This window comes from Cherax quadricarinatus, chromosome 52 (assembly GCF_038502225.1).
Source record: "Cherax quadricarinatus isolate ZL_2023a chromosome 52, ASM3850222v1, whole genome shotgun sequence".
In the NCBI taxonomy this organism is placed as follows: Eukaryota; Metazoa; Arthropoda; class Malacostraca; order Decapoda; family Parastacidae; genus Cherax; species Cherax quadricarinatus.
In genome coordinates, this window is record NC_091343.1 from 11061773 (window position 1) to 11077273 (window position 15501).

The window sequence follows — 15501 nt, forward strand, 5'->3', positions numbered from 1 at the left end:
TAAAAAGAAACACTTTTTTTTTTTAGGTAACCCTGCCTCGATGGGATATGGCCAATTCGTTGAAATAATAATAATAATAATAATAATAATAAAACCTTTAAAACATTATAAACTTTTTAGCCGTAACTGAAAATCAGAATGAGGCATCAGAATGCTTAATGGGAAATAATAAGACAAATGCCTCGGCATGACTGCAGAAATAAACTGGTTAGTGACCACCGGGTACGACGTCTTTATCATCTGCAATACACTCAAAAGGATAATCGTATAGCTCTGTGGCTAGGACTACCATGATCATATAGCCACAGACCTATGGAAAAACACGTTTACGGATACAGCATCGAAGACGTACAAAGCCACATACGTACTGGCTCAGATTTACGAACTCACAAGCAATCAAGCATGGACCCAACAGTCTACAGACACATGCCTAAGCACCAAGTGCCTCGTCACCTACACAAGGCCATAATAAGAAAAACATACATGAATATACCATCGTCTGAAAATTAATTGTGAATGTTTATGAAAACATTAAAAAAAAAACTGCCAGAAGATAAGATCAACGATTTTGCTCATGTTTCTTTTGCTCACCTGATGACGAAAAGACAAAACTGAAAAACCATTTCTTTGCTATTTGACCTTTAGAGTGCTTGTATAAGCAAGACCAGTCAGTAAATAGCCGGTAATCAATATCTCAATGATCACCTCTTATTGCTCGGGTTCTACGTTCCGGTCTCTGTTTGATTATAGTAATGTTTTGAGTAAAGGAAATAACAGGTAAATGTAAAATATGTAAAAGTGAACTATACTACACGATTTACCTGCTATTACTCGGGTTCTGCATCCACTGTTGGAAAAGGGAGACAGAGTTCTGAACACAGTCTTCGTAGTCTAAGTGGCAGGCGTTGGATAAGGCCAGCACCCGCTTGTACGTCTCCAGGTGAGGGTCATTCGGGTTGTCCTCGAAGCCCACAGAGTTGTATAACGGAATCAGGAGGTCCAGTAAATACCTCTATTTCCAGGAGTATAGGAAAAAACTTTCAGTGACCTTCATTAGTGTCTTTTAGCCAATGACAGAAAGACAAATTGTTGTCAATAGCGGCTATTCAGATACGCTATATATCTTGAAATATATGACTTTTCAAATACATTTCACCTTGCCATATTTCCATTCGTGTTTAGCGCTTCCGCATGAATATAATAATTATACACATGGCTAAAATGCCTCAAGTGGTCGATGATAAGGCCTCATTAAAGGATCGAATGCAGTTGAAAAACATTTTGAATATATATGGTGAATAATTTTTTGTTACGTTTTAATAGGGTTGAAAGTTAGTTTTGCGAGCGAAAATATTGAATACTGTTTCCTGGTTTTATTCTGATAAGAATGATAAGAATGCGGTGGAGATATATACTAAGCAAGGAGCAGATGAGTATACAGTATGAATCTCATTATTCTCTGAGTAACTTTTTACCTTAAGAGCACCATAAGCTCCTTTACGAGTGAACATCATCTCCAGATATTCCAGGTTATGCAAGGCTGTGTTCCAAGCTATAAACTCCGCCTCTGTCTTTAGGTATTCATTCACGCTCATGGCGATGTTGTATGAAAGCAGACCTGAGGAAAACAACTGTATAAATACTATGATTCACACTCATGATGATGTATGGCAAGTGACCTGGGAAAAAGCAACAGTAATTGATGAGGTAATTGACACTCAGGGCAATTTAGTATAATAACTGTTTTGAGAGAAAAAATAATAATTTAATAACATCTTTAAAATTCATTCATATAATTTGATTCTGGAGAATTTTAGATAACTTCATTATATTATCAAGACTTTATATAAAAAACTTATTATCATATAGTTTGTAAACAAGATATTTAAGATTACACATGGGAGGGGCATGTAAACCCACTTCAAGAAATATATTACCGAGATTTTTCACTTAGAATTTTTACAAACTAATAACACATTCTGTGCCCAGTGAAATACCTGATGTAATTAAAAAGTTAGTTACAGAGCACGTGAGAGGGTAAAAAGTTTCTCGTATTCAACGTTTAATAACAGCATAACTTACCGGCCCGTGCGAGGTCCATGGCGTCGTCGATGATCTGAGCACGGTTTATCACGTGGATGACCTGGTGGTCGGTGCTCAGCTGCTGAATGAGCAAGTTCCAGTTATCGTCATCATAATCTACTCTATAATAACCTGTTTCTTGTATGTTGAAGATGACCCACTGGTCCTTCTCAGGAAGTGAAGAGACTGTGATCTCTGCCTCAGAATCCTTCATCCATACTTGGGCTTGAGTGTTATTAAAATTAGGGTTATCTTGACTCGTGTATGTTAGTGGAACCCACCACTTGTAGTCATGGGTGTCTGACGAGTTCTCGTTCTTTACTAGCAAAAATCGTTCCTGTAAGAGTATGAAACTTATTTTTTATTTAATTTATTAAAAATTTTTTGTGATATTCTACTATGGTACAGAGCTTTATTCTTGAGCAACAAAACATTGGTAAATTATTAACCTGAGTGAGGGTTGCCGAGGTGCCGTCTGAGCTCCTCACAACCTTGATAACAGGGTAGCCCATCTGCAGCGTCCAGGTGTCCATGACTTCCTTGACTGTCATATCTGGCGGCAGTGTGTCGTCTTCATGAGCAGCGTCTGTCAGGTACTGCCACAGGTCGTCTTGCTCAGCGTTGGAAAACGCCCTACGAGTGTTCTCAGACTTAACGAATATTACGTTAAATTTCTTAATAAATTATTACTGAAACTTTAACAAAGGTTCTTAATGAAGCCTTGGTTAATCAACTCTCGTACTTTTACTTTAACAGCCAAAAGTCTCCTAGTTGATTCAATCATTCTTTTACAAAAACATTCCAGATGGTCTTACAAGAGATGACAGTTTATTAACACTAAGATCTGAGCCCATGAAAATCATTATTAGTTTACTGTAGTGTCTACCATTTTCAACCCTTGCTTCAATCATAACTTATTATTAAACCACACGGTAATGGAGCAACTCTTGTTCCCTCACTAATAACCATTCTTCTCTCTGTCTTCCTCTAAACGCCTCCCTAAACTTTCACACTTTGAAGATGATCTTTTTGTAAATCTCTCCCTAATCTCTCTCCCCCTGTAGGATGATCATCTAAACTACTCCCTAGTCTCTCTCACCCTGCAAGATGTATGATCTTCCTCTAAATTCCTCCCTAGTCAATCTCCCCCTACAAGATGAATAATCTTCCTCTAAATTCCTCCCTAGTCTCTCTCACGCTGCAAGAAGAGAGGTCAAAACAAGACGTATTAAGACTATACTAGAGCACCAGTGTAAACTCAAGACCCGGAAGTAGAAATTCCTGATAATTCTTCAATCTTCATCCCCCGACTCTTAGAAGAACAAGAAAAGTTCTGCTAGTAAAACCTATTTGTTCTAGCTTACCAGTATCTAAAAGATAGGTAGCGGAGAGTATAAGAGATAAAACAGTATATAAGCGAGAGATAATGGCGTGTATAAGTGATAAATAGCACAGCATAAAAGGCATAAATCACAGTATATAGGTGATGGATAGCACAGTATTTAAGCGATGAATATCACAGTATATTAACGAAAGATAGCACAGTATATAAGCGATAAGTAGCACAGTATATAAGGGAAAGATAGCACAGTATATAAGCGATAGATAGCACAGTATATAAGCATAGATAAAACAGTATATAAGGGATAGATAACACAGTATATAAGCGACAGATCGTACAGTGAATGAATCACAGATATTTGATGTCACTGTATCTATGCGATGGATAGCACGGTGTGTTTATATACCGCTTTAACCATTCTAGCGAAATAAATGTAATAAGATGTGAGTGGATAATCATGTCCTAACCTTAGCCCTTATTATATCTCTTAGCAACAAACGCACCTAAATACCAGATGAATAAGTATTGGAAGTATACGTTTATACATGAACTTTCACATAGTCATTTTTCATAAGCCAAATATTGTATTTCTTTGAACCAGTCCGCCAGAACGTTATGGTGCAGTCTTTCTTACAATGAAAATAAGTTCTACATTAAATCTACGTAATATACTTTGCATTCTACAACTCTCAGAATTTACAAATTTCTTCTATTGACTAAATCATTCATATGTTGTCTGAATGAAGCTTGAACTGAAATTGAACTGGACTATAACAAACGTTTTGACAGGTTATTAACTATTTACGGCCAGATAAATTATTCCTTTAAGTATGTGTCTGGATATTTTTATTTTTTTTAATTTTCTAGAAATTTTAGAAAAATTAAATTATTTCACTAAAATTAATTTAGAATAAAAGTCCCTATTCTTATAGATTTTAATAAAGTTTTATATTTAATTTTAGGCCGGAAAGAATTGTGGTAATTTCAAATAAACGTAAACGTAATCTAGTTATGACAACCTAGTTAACCAGTTCCTCCTTACTTACTTGCCATTGAGGTAGTTGGTGACGCCTTTCCTGAAGGTTGTCTCAGTTAGGAAGTGGTTCATCATGCGAATAACAGACGCACCTGTGTACGTGATCATTAATAAGAGATGCACCTGTGTATGTGAACATTATTAGAGATGCACTTGTGTACGTGATCATTATTAACAGCTATACCTGTGTATGTAATCATTATTACAGATGCACCTGTGTATGTAATCATTATTAACAGATGCACCTGTGTACGTAATCATTATTACAGACTCACTTGTGTACGTGATTATTATTAACAGATGCACCTGTGTACGTAACCATTATTACAGATGCACTTGTGTATGTGATCATTATTAACAGATGCACCTGTGTACGTAATCATTATTACAGATGCGCCTACGTGAATTAATATTAAAAAAATGCTCATGTGAGAGTGTTAATGTTAAATGTTATAAGTGAACCTGTGTAAGTTGGTAGCATTAGCAGATACACCTACTGTATGTAGGTTAATAATGTTAGCAGTTGCACCTTTGTATGTTAATGTTAGCATATGCACCTATGTAAGTTAATACTGTTAGGAGTTGCATTTATGTGGATTAATTATATTAGCAGATTCACATGTGTAATTTAATATTAACAGATGTACCTGTACTCACCTAACTGTGATTGCAAGGCTCGAGTCACAGCCCCTGGCCCTGCCTCTACTGGCCGCCACTTGTATAAACGAAAGATTATGTGTGAGTATCAAAGAGGGATTAATGATAAGGCTTCGGAGGCTACGTTGCTTTATTTGGGTTCGTGGTACACAGGCAGTGTGTTTAAGAGCCCAGGCCCGAAGGGCCATGCCTATGAGGGAGAGAGGAGCGGAACTGTTGACTGAGTGAACTCGGCTGCCTGAATGAGGCCGGGTAAGTGTGGTGCAGGCTGAATTGGGTAGGCATATGCCACTAGGTGTCAGCACTAGCATGGCACGAAATATGAACCCAGCTGGGCATACACTAGGTCCACTCCCTGCTTCATTAGCTTTATCATACCTCTTAAAACTATGTATGGTACCTGCCTCGACTGCCTCACTTTCCAGACTATTCCATTTCTTGACAACTGTATGACTGAAAAAATATTTCCTAACATTCTTGTGACTCATCTGAGTCTTCAGCTTCCAATTGTGATCCCTTGTTGCTCTGTCCCATCTTTGGAACATCCTGTCTCTATCCACCTTGTCGATTCCTCTCAGTATTTTATGTCATTATCATGTCCCCCCCCCTTGCCCCTTAGCTCTGGGACTTGTCTCGTTGCAAACCTTTGCACTTTCTCTAATTTCCTGATGTTCTTGGTCAAGTGTGGGTTCTAAACTGGAGCTGCATACTCCAGTATAGGCCTGACGTACACGGTGTATAGAGTCAGGAACGACTCCTTACTGAGATGTCGGAATGTTATTCTTTGGTTTGCTAGTCGCCCATATGCTGCAGCAGTTATTTAGTTGATGCGTGCCTCATGAGATGTGCTTGGTATTACACACACCCCAAGATCCTTTTCATTGAGTGAGGTTTGTAGCCTTTGGCTCCCCTAGACTACTCTGCGGTCTTCTTTGCCCTTCCCCAATCTTCATGACCTTGCACATGGTGGGACTGAACTCCAGGAGCCAGTTACTGGACCAAGCCTGCAGCCTGTCCAGATCCCTCTGTAGTCCTGCCTTATCCTCCTCCGACTGAATTCTCATCATTAACTTAACATCGTCTGCAAACAGGGACACTTCTAAGTCTATTCCTTCTGTCATGCCATTCACATATACGGGAAACAGCACCAGTCTTGGGACTAACCTCTTTGGAACCCAGCTCGTCACAGGCGCCCACTCTGACACTTCATCACATCATAAGTCGCCGATGCCTTTCTGTCAGGTATTCTCTGATCCACTGCAGTGCCTTCCCTGTCATACCTGCGTGGTCCTCCAGTTTTTGCACTAATCTCTTGTGTGGAACTGTCAAAAGCCTGCTTACAGTCCCCGAAAACGCAGTCTACCTACCCCTCTCTTGCCTTACTGCTATCACCTTGTCATAGAACTCCAGTAGGTTTGTGACAGGATTTCCCGTCTTTAAATCCGTGCTGATTGTCGTTTATAAGCTTATTCCCTTCTAGGTGGTCCACCACTCTTCTCTTGATAATTTTCTCCATGACTTTTCATACAATACATGCCAGTAACACTGGTCTGTGGTTTAATGCTGTGTGTCTGTCTCCTTTTTAAAAAATTAGGACTACATTTGCTGTCTGCCATATCTCGGGTAGTCGTCCTGTTTCGACAGATGTGTTGAAGATTGTCGATAGTGGTAAATAGAGCGCCTCTGCTCCCATTGCAGCCTCTTCACTTCCTCCTGGGTTGTATGTATCGTGTACCCCACCTCTCCGTGTTTCTGGAGTCCTTTCTGTCTTCACTGTGAATACTTATTTGAATCTTATGTTGAGCTTCTCACATACTTCAAGGTCATTTCTTGTAAACTCCCCTCCATCCTTTCCCAGCCTGATTACCTGGTCTTTGGCTACTGTTTCCTTCCTGATGTGACTGCTCAACAGCTTCGGGTCAGACTTGGCTTTCGCTGCTTCGTCATTTTCTTATTGTCGTTGGGCGTCCCTCCTTACCTGTGCATATCAGTTTCTTGCTCTTCGATTACTTTGCATATTCTCCTGGGTCCTTTGCCTTCTATACTTCTTCCGTTCTCTAGCACACTTGGTTTAAGCCTCTCTGCACCTTTGTGTGAACCAAGGACTCGTCCTCGCCTTCTCATTATTTCTGCTGACCTTGGATACAAACCTCTCCTCAGCTTCCTTGCATATTGTTGTCACATATTCCACCATCTCATTTACTGATTTCCCTGCTAGTTCTCTTCCTACTAAACCTCATGCAGGCAATTCCTCATGTCCATCTAGTCCCCTCTATTGTAGTTTGCTTCAGTCGTCGTGCCCTTCCTGCTTCCCTCTCCACTTCCAACTCTACTATGTATTCGAAGCTTAGAATCTTAGGTTCAGTCTTATTGGTTTATCCTCTTCCCTCTGGTAGTGTCCCTAACTTGTTGATGCATGAGGTTTTATAGTGCCACCTCCGTCATCTTAGCCCTCCACATTTGTGTGTTGTGTGTGTGTGTGTGTGTGTGTGTGTGTGTGTGTGTGTGTGTGTGTGTGTGTGTGTGTGTGTGTGTGTGTGTGTGTGTGTGTGTGTTGCGTGTGATACCTGTACCACTTTAAATAAATTTGGGATGCTTGTTCTACTTGATAGGGAATCAGGTAAAAGGGATGCATGCCACTCATATCTGCTACCGGATCTGATGTGTTTCACACAAGTATTTCATCACCTTAGATAGCTGTTTTACCTTTAGAATAGGAGATGCTGTCAAAGATTTGATCAATCTCGTCAGGGCTTCCAACGGGGATGCTGATAGGGTGTGAGGACTCGAGGCTGTCCATCTCCAGCACATCTTGTAAATCATTAGACACAAACTGCTCCCACATCTTCCAAGTGGGTTCGACCTGTCGTACATAAATATTCCTCATAATCTGTTGCATTTAAAGTTTTTATACTAATCAAAACAAGAAGAAGAAGAAGAGTAAGAAGTAGAGCTAGTAGTTCTTTCTTCTTCCTCAACAACAACAACAATTAAAAATGACATAAAATCAAAGAAATCCTCAGCTTGGATAACATATTTTGAGCAGAATTATTAGGAAATGGTTTAATCCATCTACGTCCTAGACTCCTTCATTAGTGTTTTCAGGGCACAGGAAAAAATTGTTGTTATTGAGACTGCACTTTATAGCATCTCAACTTACGTGGTCGGTGCCGATGTTTTCCACGAAAGAAGCGAACCCTTCATTGAGCCAGAGATCCGTCCACCAGTCCGGGGTGACGAGGTCGCCGAACCACTGGTGAGCCAACTCGTGGGAGATGATTACAGTCACGTGCTGCTTGTCTGCGGCCGACGACACAGCTGGATCGTACAGCAAGGAAGACTCGCTGCAGGGAAGCAGGATTTACAAAGTTAAAAATTATAATAATTTCATGATCCCACCCAAGGACGTGACTCTGGTAATATTTGGATTGTCTAAATCCGGTGGAAAACTTTCTCTAATTCCTTTCTTACTCCGGACGTCTTGCACCGAGATAAAACGTCCCCAAGAAAATAGATTTACTATCATTCATTCAAGAGATGCTTTCCCAGAAGTGTTGAGATACATTTCCGTCGACCCTCCGAAGTACACTATCACCATTCATCCTTCAAAGTGCAGTTACTGTGTTTTTTTTTTTTTTTACCTTCAGGACTCATGTCACATCTTATGACGTGATATTTATTTTTTGAGGTGTGTACTGAATAATCCAGCAGTAGGCTTCGAAAATAATTGACAGCGCTCCTCTGAGCAGCTTAGTGGGCCTCTCATGTATTTTGCAAGGTTCTTGATCCAAGGAATTAAAAATACCTTCTCTTACATATAGATCAAGTCTGATTACCAACCATTCACAAGTCTTTGTATGACTCCTACTGGCTTACCGCTTTCCCATGAATAGAATAATAATTATGTATCCCAGGAGGAGCATCTTTAAGTGGTTGTCAAATTTTTTTCCTTTATTTTTTTTCCTTCGAATTTTTCGTTTTGATTTCGCTCATAATAACAGAAAGCCCCATCAAATCGGCTTTAAATTTTCAACGCTGGCATACAGTAACCAGCCCCAGATTTAATGAACAAATGACATGTGAAGTCGGTCTTTGACCAAAGTTGTACGACTCATCCTCAGCATCATTGAATGGCTACGATAACTTCCAAAACACTCAGCAGCGCAGCTTCAAATTTAAAAAAAAAATAAAATGTCTTCTAATTTGGTGACAGAAGAAAGTGAAGTTTCAGTGTGTCGGTGAACATCTGCCAATTTTATATGTAAAATACAGTGAACTTTTGATTCCCGTTTAATCACGTTAAATACATCTGAGTCAACCTCTGAACGGCCTCAGTGTTTAATGGCCGATGCATCTCAGGGCAACTATAGTACCCACTAAGTTTAGTTTGTTTGCTGGCAAAAAACTTGTAGTTTTCGGAATCATCGCGGTAACTGCAGAATGTTTCTTCTGACAGGTTTCAAATTTTCAGCCTTTGTGTGTTTTCCAGAAAACAAAGTTCACGTTGTTACTAGGCTTCTTATGTTCGCCAATTTTATTAATATTGATTTCTGTTCAGTAAATATAGAATGGCTCAACTTATCGGTTTCAAAATATTAACACTTATGCATTCAGTCTGAAAGAAGACATCCAATAACTCTAGACTGAGTACGTGTAAATTAGAAATTCTAATGAAATTGTTATAAAAGACTTGTTATCCAGAGAATTGATCACATGACTCGCCAGGAGAAATGTTCACATTACTCCTGATAAAATACCATCAGTGTCCATCATCCACGCATAGCTGTGAGCCAACTCTCTCCTGTTACTGCTCTAACGTTCTACATTCTGCTTATTACATAATCGTTAAAAATACGATTTATAAAACATAACTTCTCTGTTAAAATTACTTTTTTTTTTTTTGGTACGAAAGTTTAAAGTGACAGATTAACTGCTTAATTATTTAGGTTAACAGGTAAATGGCCTACACAAATTTGTTTCACCAGAGTTCACTGCAGGTCATTTACAGGTAAGCAGAGCTCACTGAAGGACATTAAAGCTCCCTGAATGTTAAAAAAGTGAATAAGTTCTTTTATCTCTTATTACAAAAGAATCTGTTGTTAATTGGTGATTATTTTGTGAAATGCCAGAAGCTTGCTAATCTTTTTTTGAACTTTTTTGTTTTCCGATTTTTACAAAGCGTTCCTAATTTTATTTTTTTAGCATGTTTATAGTGTCACGGAAGAATATACACATATTTTTCTTCTAGAAAGTTAATTTGTAATCTTTTTCTATAGCTTCCCTGCCAATAGATATTACTCTGTGTGGGAGACATTAGACTCGCCCCCATAGTCCAACATCACACTCTGTATAAGCCAAAAGGACAAATATAAAATCTCTATATACTGTCCTTTACTTCTAAAGGTAATTCACAATAATCTATCAATTAACTTGCTTAAAATTTAAGTTGGGAATCCAAGAAGACGATGTCTGACCTGTAGATAATAAGTCCCCAGTTTTCCATGGAGCCGCCTGTGAATGCAGGTATAGCGATCATGTCTTGTTTGGGGAGAGGGAAAGGAACACTGAAGTACTCCTCGTAGAAAGAGAGAACTACAGGACCAGTTTTGAGGGCGAGATCTGCTTGCTGGATGGCACCTTCACGAGTCCAGACTGTAATGGAAAGCATAAATTAACTATAATACTGAAAGAGGAGCATACTACTACTAAAGCAACTTTCCCAAACTTTTAGATCGCCTGGTGGCTAGACTAACGTGTATTTTCTTGCCATCAGTAAGAGGGAAACCGAGCCTCCATTTCTTCATAAACTCATCCTAGGACACGAAAATGTGATCCTTAGGTTTTTAAATGAGGCTGGAAACCTAATTCCGGTACGAGAGAGGATGTTGTACCACAGTTACATAGCAGGATGAGCCAGTGGTTGCTTAATAATCAATCTCAAACACCAAGACGACTGAAGTTGAGGGACATCGTCTGTTTCTAAGACTTGCGTCATGAGACACTTTCCTGTTTTTTAACACACCACCACCACCTTCCATAACGGGTTTAGCGCTTCATGTAAATGTATATATTATATTAAACAAGTAAAAATGAAAATTATTCGGAAAACCGACGTCCATTGCCTACCTCTGAAGAGAACATGATCGTTGGCATCAGAGTCTATGTGAGTGTAGTCGGAGATGACGAAAGCGAGAAGGTAGGTAGACATAGGAACGGTTGTGTTGAAGTGGTCCCACACCCACCCATCCTGACCTTCACTGTCCATGTAGTTGTCATGTTAGTGTATAATCCATCTGGGTTTGGCGAAATTATATGAAGTAAACTTTAAAATCAATACCAAATAATGTAGCCTGAAATTAGATTTTTGCTTACACTGGGAAGGTTTCAAATTTCGGCATGTTTGAAATTGAAGACATCGAAGTTTCTCTGGCAAGGAAGATTTCAAAGGTAGCTTTCATGGCAGGTTCGTCAAAACACGGGAAGGCTCTTCTGGCGTCCGTTGCTTCAAACTGAGTTGACGCCACCCACCTGCAGTACGTAAAATAAATTTGAAACTGCCCTTTTTTTTAAACAATAGGCAGGGCATTATATTTAAAAAAAAAAAGAATCATCTACATTTACCTGGTATTGCCGTCTTCGTCCGTGTATGTTGATCTGTAAAACCCTATGAGCTGATCATTGAGGAGGCCGACGAACTCCATAGAGAGAATGTACCTCTTACCCAGCTCCAGTTCTTCCCCCAACACACCGATGTAAAAATTACGATCTTTGTCGTAGAGGTTCTGCTTCACCTCCACACCAGGACCCTCCACGTCATCAGAGGGAACCACCTGTAAAAGTTCAGTGTTCATCATCAGTACTATGTCACTATAGTAATAGATCTGTCGACGGTAACTATGCCAATTTTTTTTTTTTTTTTATTCGCCGGTATTCTCCCGGCCCGGGTCTTTTCCAATAGTGGTGACCCGGCCTTGGCTCCCTATCCGGGAGTGTCTCGAGACCTAAGTCTCCCATGGGAGGAGGTACAAGTGCCCACTCATCTTTGGGACCAAGTGTCCCCAGGCCTAGCCACAGTCCCCGCCCTCACGGGGCTCGCAGGGAGAAGCTAGGCCTCTGGTCTGCCATCTGCCAATTTTATTGCTACAAATATGGTGAAGTAAAAACAAGAAATTTAACATAAAAAGTAAATTCATCTTTATATTAACATTTAAAACTGATTATGTAAGACGAAGTCTACTAATGAGATGAAAGGTAGTCTTTTAAACAGAACTAAGACGGATAAAATTTTAAACCTACAAGTGTTGATATAAATTGCACTAATACAATGAATGACTTTCCCCCTGAACAGAATCAAGAATTTTTCTCATATGTTAGATAAACTTCCCCAGCAACGTGAATAATACGTTATTAATAAGCATTATTTAATATCAATAATATATGAAAGAAATTTCTTAACAAAGACTAGAAACACATCATGTCACTCGGGGTTGAACTTCACTGGTCTGATTTTAGACAATTATTACCTAATCTCCGTTGATGTACGGACTGCCCAAGACCCTGAACACAATATACTAATAAGACAGTGTATCCATACGACAATGCAGCACATAAAATAGCTGGTGTCCTCTTCAAGCACCTTTCCTGCCCCCCAGGAATCATGACCTTCTATCATGTAATAATTATGAAAATGTTGTACGATAATGACAAGTTGAAGAGTAAGACACCTATGCACTAATTGGCGTCTTTATTGTCGAAGCGTTTCAATAGTAAAGTTACCCAACTGTTGCACATATGTCTTTACCATCTAAAGCACTCAGGCGATCTTAACGGTATTACAAAGCTCATTTTTAGGAACAAAAAATAAAGTAGTCAAGACACCGCTTAACTTTTTACAAAGGTATACACTTTACAAGTCAATGACTTTCTCTGATGCACAGTTAACCTGGATTTATGTCTACCTTTGCCATCCAAATCTTTATTGCTCTGATTGAACCCTGCATGAAGGTAAACTGTTTCTCTTCCAAGGGTAACCACTACAGACAAGCATATGGGATGGACATGGGTTCTCTCACCAGCGTTATTTTGCCGAACCTATACATAGAGCATGTAGAAACGGAACTCATCGACAACAATATCTTTAGCAACCTCACGTAGGTGCAAATCGTGGGTTACGTCCTCGTAATTACTCCCAAACGTTTTAACATCAATGATTTGCAGAGAAGGCCCAACGAAGTTGAGCCCCGCAATCCAGTTCACACTTGAAGATCATTGATAGATTATCAGTCTTCGACGTTCTTATCCACAATTATAACATACGTAATATACTCAGTAAACAATTAAACATCATGTGATAAGAAGCAATACCCGTTGACTCCCTGGATACACGTGACCATAATTGTTATGATTATGTTATTGCTGTTGCTAGTGATATATCTCCTGAAATTCCACGTAAATAACATTCAATCAACCCATAACTCAGATGGTGAATAACTTAACAGAAATAACTTGTAATTGGGCTACTATTCCATGGTATCGAATTAAAGACTCATGGCACTTACTTTGATGGTCTCATTCTTGGTGATAATGTCAGCAATGTGGAGGGTAATGTTGGAGGTGGGTTCAATAACTTCTATCTCCACCTCAACATATCCCTCGATGCTAAAGTTACCATTGATGAAAGGCTGAAGTTTCACAACATAGTGAAGAGGCTTTAGGGTCTTGGGGAGTCGAATATCAATTTCATCTTTGTCTCTTGCGACGATAGCAGCTGGAAGATCACCCACGGGTTCCAGAGGCTGTCAGACAAATTAATATTTTTCAGCGTTACTAAATTTACCAAGAAGCAGGTAATTACGTCCATCAAGGACAGGTGCCCTAATGCTAATGAAAGAATATAGATCTGAAGAATTGGGGGCTTCTCTCTCCCCTTCCTTTGATCGAACCTGATTGTTGCCTATTCTTCAGGCTCTGTATTACCATTACACCTTTAGTGCTTACCCATCAATATAATAATAATAACTGCTGGGACAGTTGTTCACAAACTTAGTTATTCATAAACTGAGGCAGTTATTTACAAGATGAGCATGTTATTCTCAAACTGAGACAATTATTTTCAGAGTCCTACCAGTTGCTTAAGAGTTATTTCTGTGATAAACCTTACAATCTTCTACTTATATGCACCACATCGTAGCGTTGTACACTCACAAGAGCTGAGCACTTCATTTTTAATGCATCAATTATGTTGGAACTTATTCGGTCCTAAGTTCCACAGGTAAATAAGCCGTATGAAGCCCCTAATTCCAGATAGACCATCTGAGTTTTGCGTGCCTCACATCTACCCAAAACACATACATATACCCGGGTTGGCGAAGGTGGTTGGAAGGCACGTCTTAATTGATAGATTTACCTTTCAAAGAAAGTGTAGGTAGTTTAGATTGTTAGTAAACTAATGTTAGGATTATTGAGGCAACTGTAGATATTAATAAAGTAGACCTAAGACTTTAATGTAGGTAGGAAGAGGCCTGTAATATAGGCAAACCCTAGGTTATATTATCTTGGGAGAACTGGCAGCCTCAAGTTTGAATGGCGAGGCACAGGTCTTTGAGACGCCAGTGCCTCCGCTAAGATCAGACACCATCGGAATAACAAGTGCCATGAACAGCAGGGCGGTGCTCCCACTTGTCTACACATACTAGACCTGGGCAAATCTGGTGGAGGCACCTCGAAGCACTGTAGATGCCCTCCTCCATCAGGTCCATTACAGTAAGATAAGACCTCCCTTCCTCAGTATTCTGGCCAGTTTCTGGGGGAAACTGCGAGTGAGTTGAACTCTCGGTCTTTGTGCAGTCAGATGCGCGAAGACCAGTACGTACCGGCGTCCCCTCGTTAGTTAAAGTTTAGAAGCTAGTGTCACTTCCTGCTTAGTTATACTAGGGAATACTCACCTCCTTGGAATCAGGAAATTCTGAGGTGCAGGCAGGTCAATAATACCGAGCGAATATTGCAGGAATTAATTACCCGACAGCACGTGATGACTTGTAGGGGAGTGTCCAGAGGGGCAGAGGCTTAGGGAGGTTGAAAACCGGGTGATATATCTTCCAACACCAAGTAAGTTAGTCCTCTATTCGTTCATGAAGGTTGGAATTCTTGCAAAATCAGTTATTTATGGAAATGTGTCATATAAGCCGCTTGTGAGGCTGAGGCGCCAGTGTCAACAGAGCTTGCTAGGGTAGACAACTCACATGGAGGCAGTCCAGACAAATTTCCACAGATTATAATAATTATTATAATAATTTTAATCATAGTAATAATAATAATAATAATAATAATAATAATAATAATAATAATAATAATAATAATAATACTGTTTACACATTGTAACTCC

The 15501-nt window shown here is 39.5% G+C and overlaps 1 protein-coding gene across 1 annotated transcript in view; it reads right to left on the bottom strand.

Moving 5' to 3' along the window:
* LOC128696826 (aminopeptidase N) overlaps positions 1 to 15501 on the bottom strand; it is a 35161-nt gene that overhangs the window by 4973 nt on the left and 14687 nt on the right. The window contains exons 3-14 of the mRNA XM_070096045.1: positions 13676 to 13912; positions 11739 to 11947; positions 11490 to 11645; positions 11244 to 11374; positions 10592 to 10769; positions 8278 to 8461; positions 7824 to 7980; positions 4471 to 4552; positions 2532 to 2715; positions 2083 to 2419; positions 1476 to 1618; positions 822 to 1012 (exon numbers count right to left, since the gene is read on the bottom strand). Of these exons, the coding sequence (XP_069952146.1) occupies positions 822 to 1012; positions 1476 to 1618; positions 2083 to 2419; positions 2532 to 2715; positions 4471 to 4552; positions 7824 to 7980; positions 8278 to 8461; positions 10592 to 10769; positions 11244 to 11374; positions 11490 to 11645; positions 11739 to 11947; positions 13676 to 13912 (2189 nt within the window). The remainder of the gene's footprint in view (positions 1 to 821; positions 1013 to 1475; positions 1619 to 2082; positions 2420 to 2531; positions 2716 to 4470; positions 4553 to 7823; positions 7981 to 8277; positions 8462 to 10591; positions 10770 to 11243; positions 11375 to 11489; positions 11646 to 11738; positions 11948 to 13675; positions 13913 to 15501) is intronic.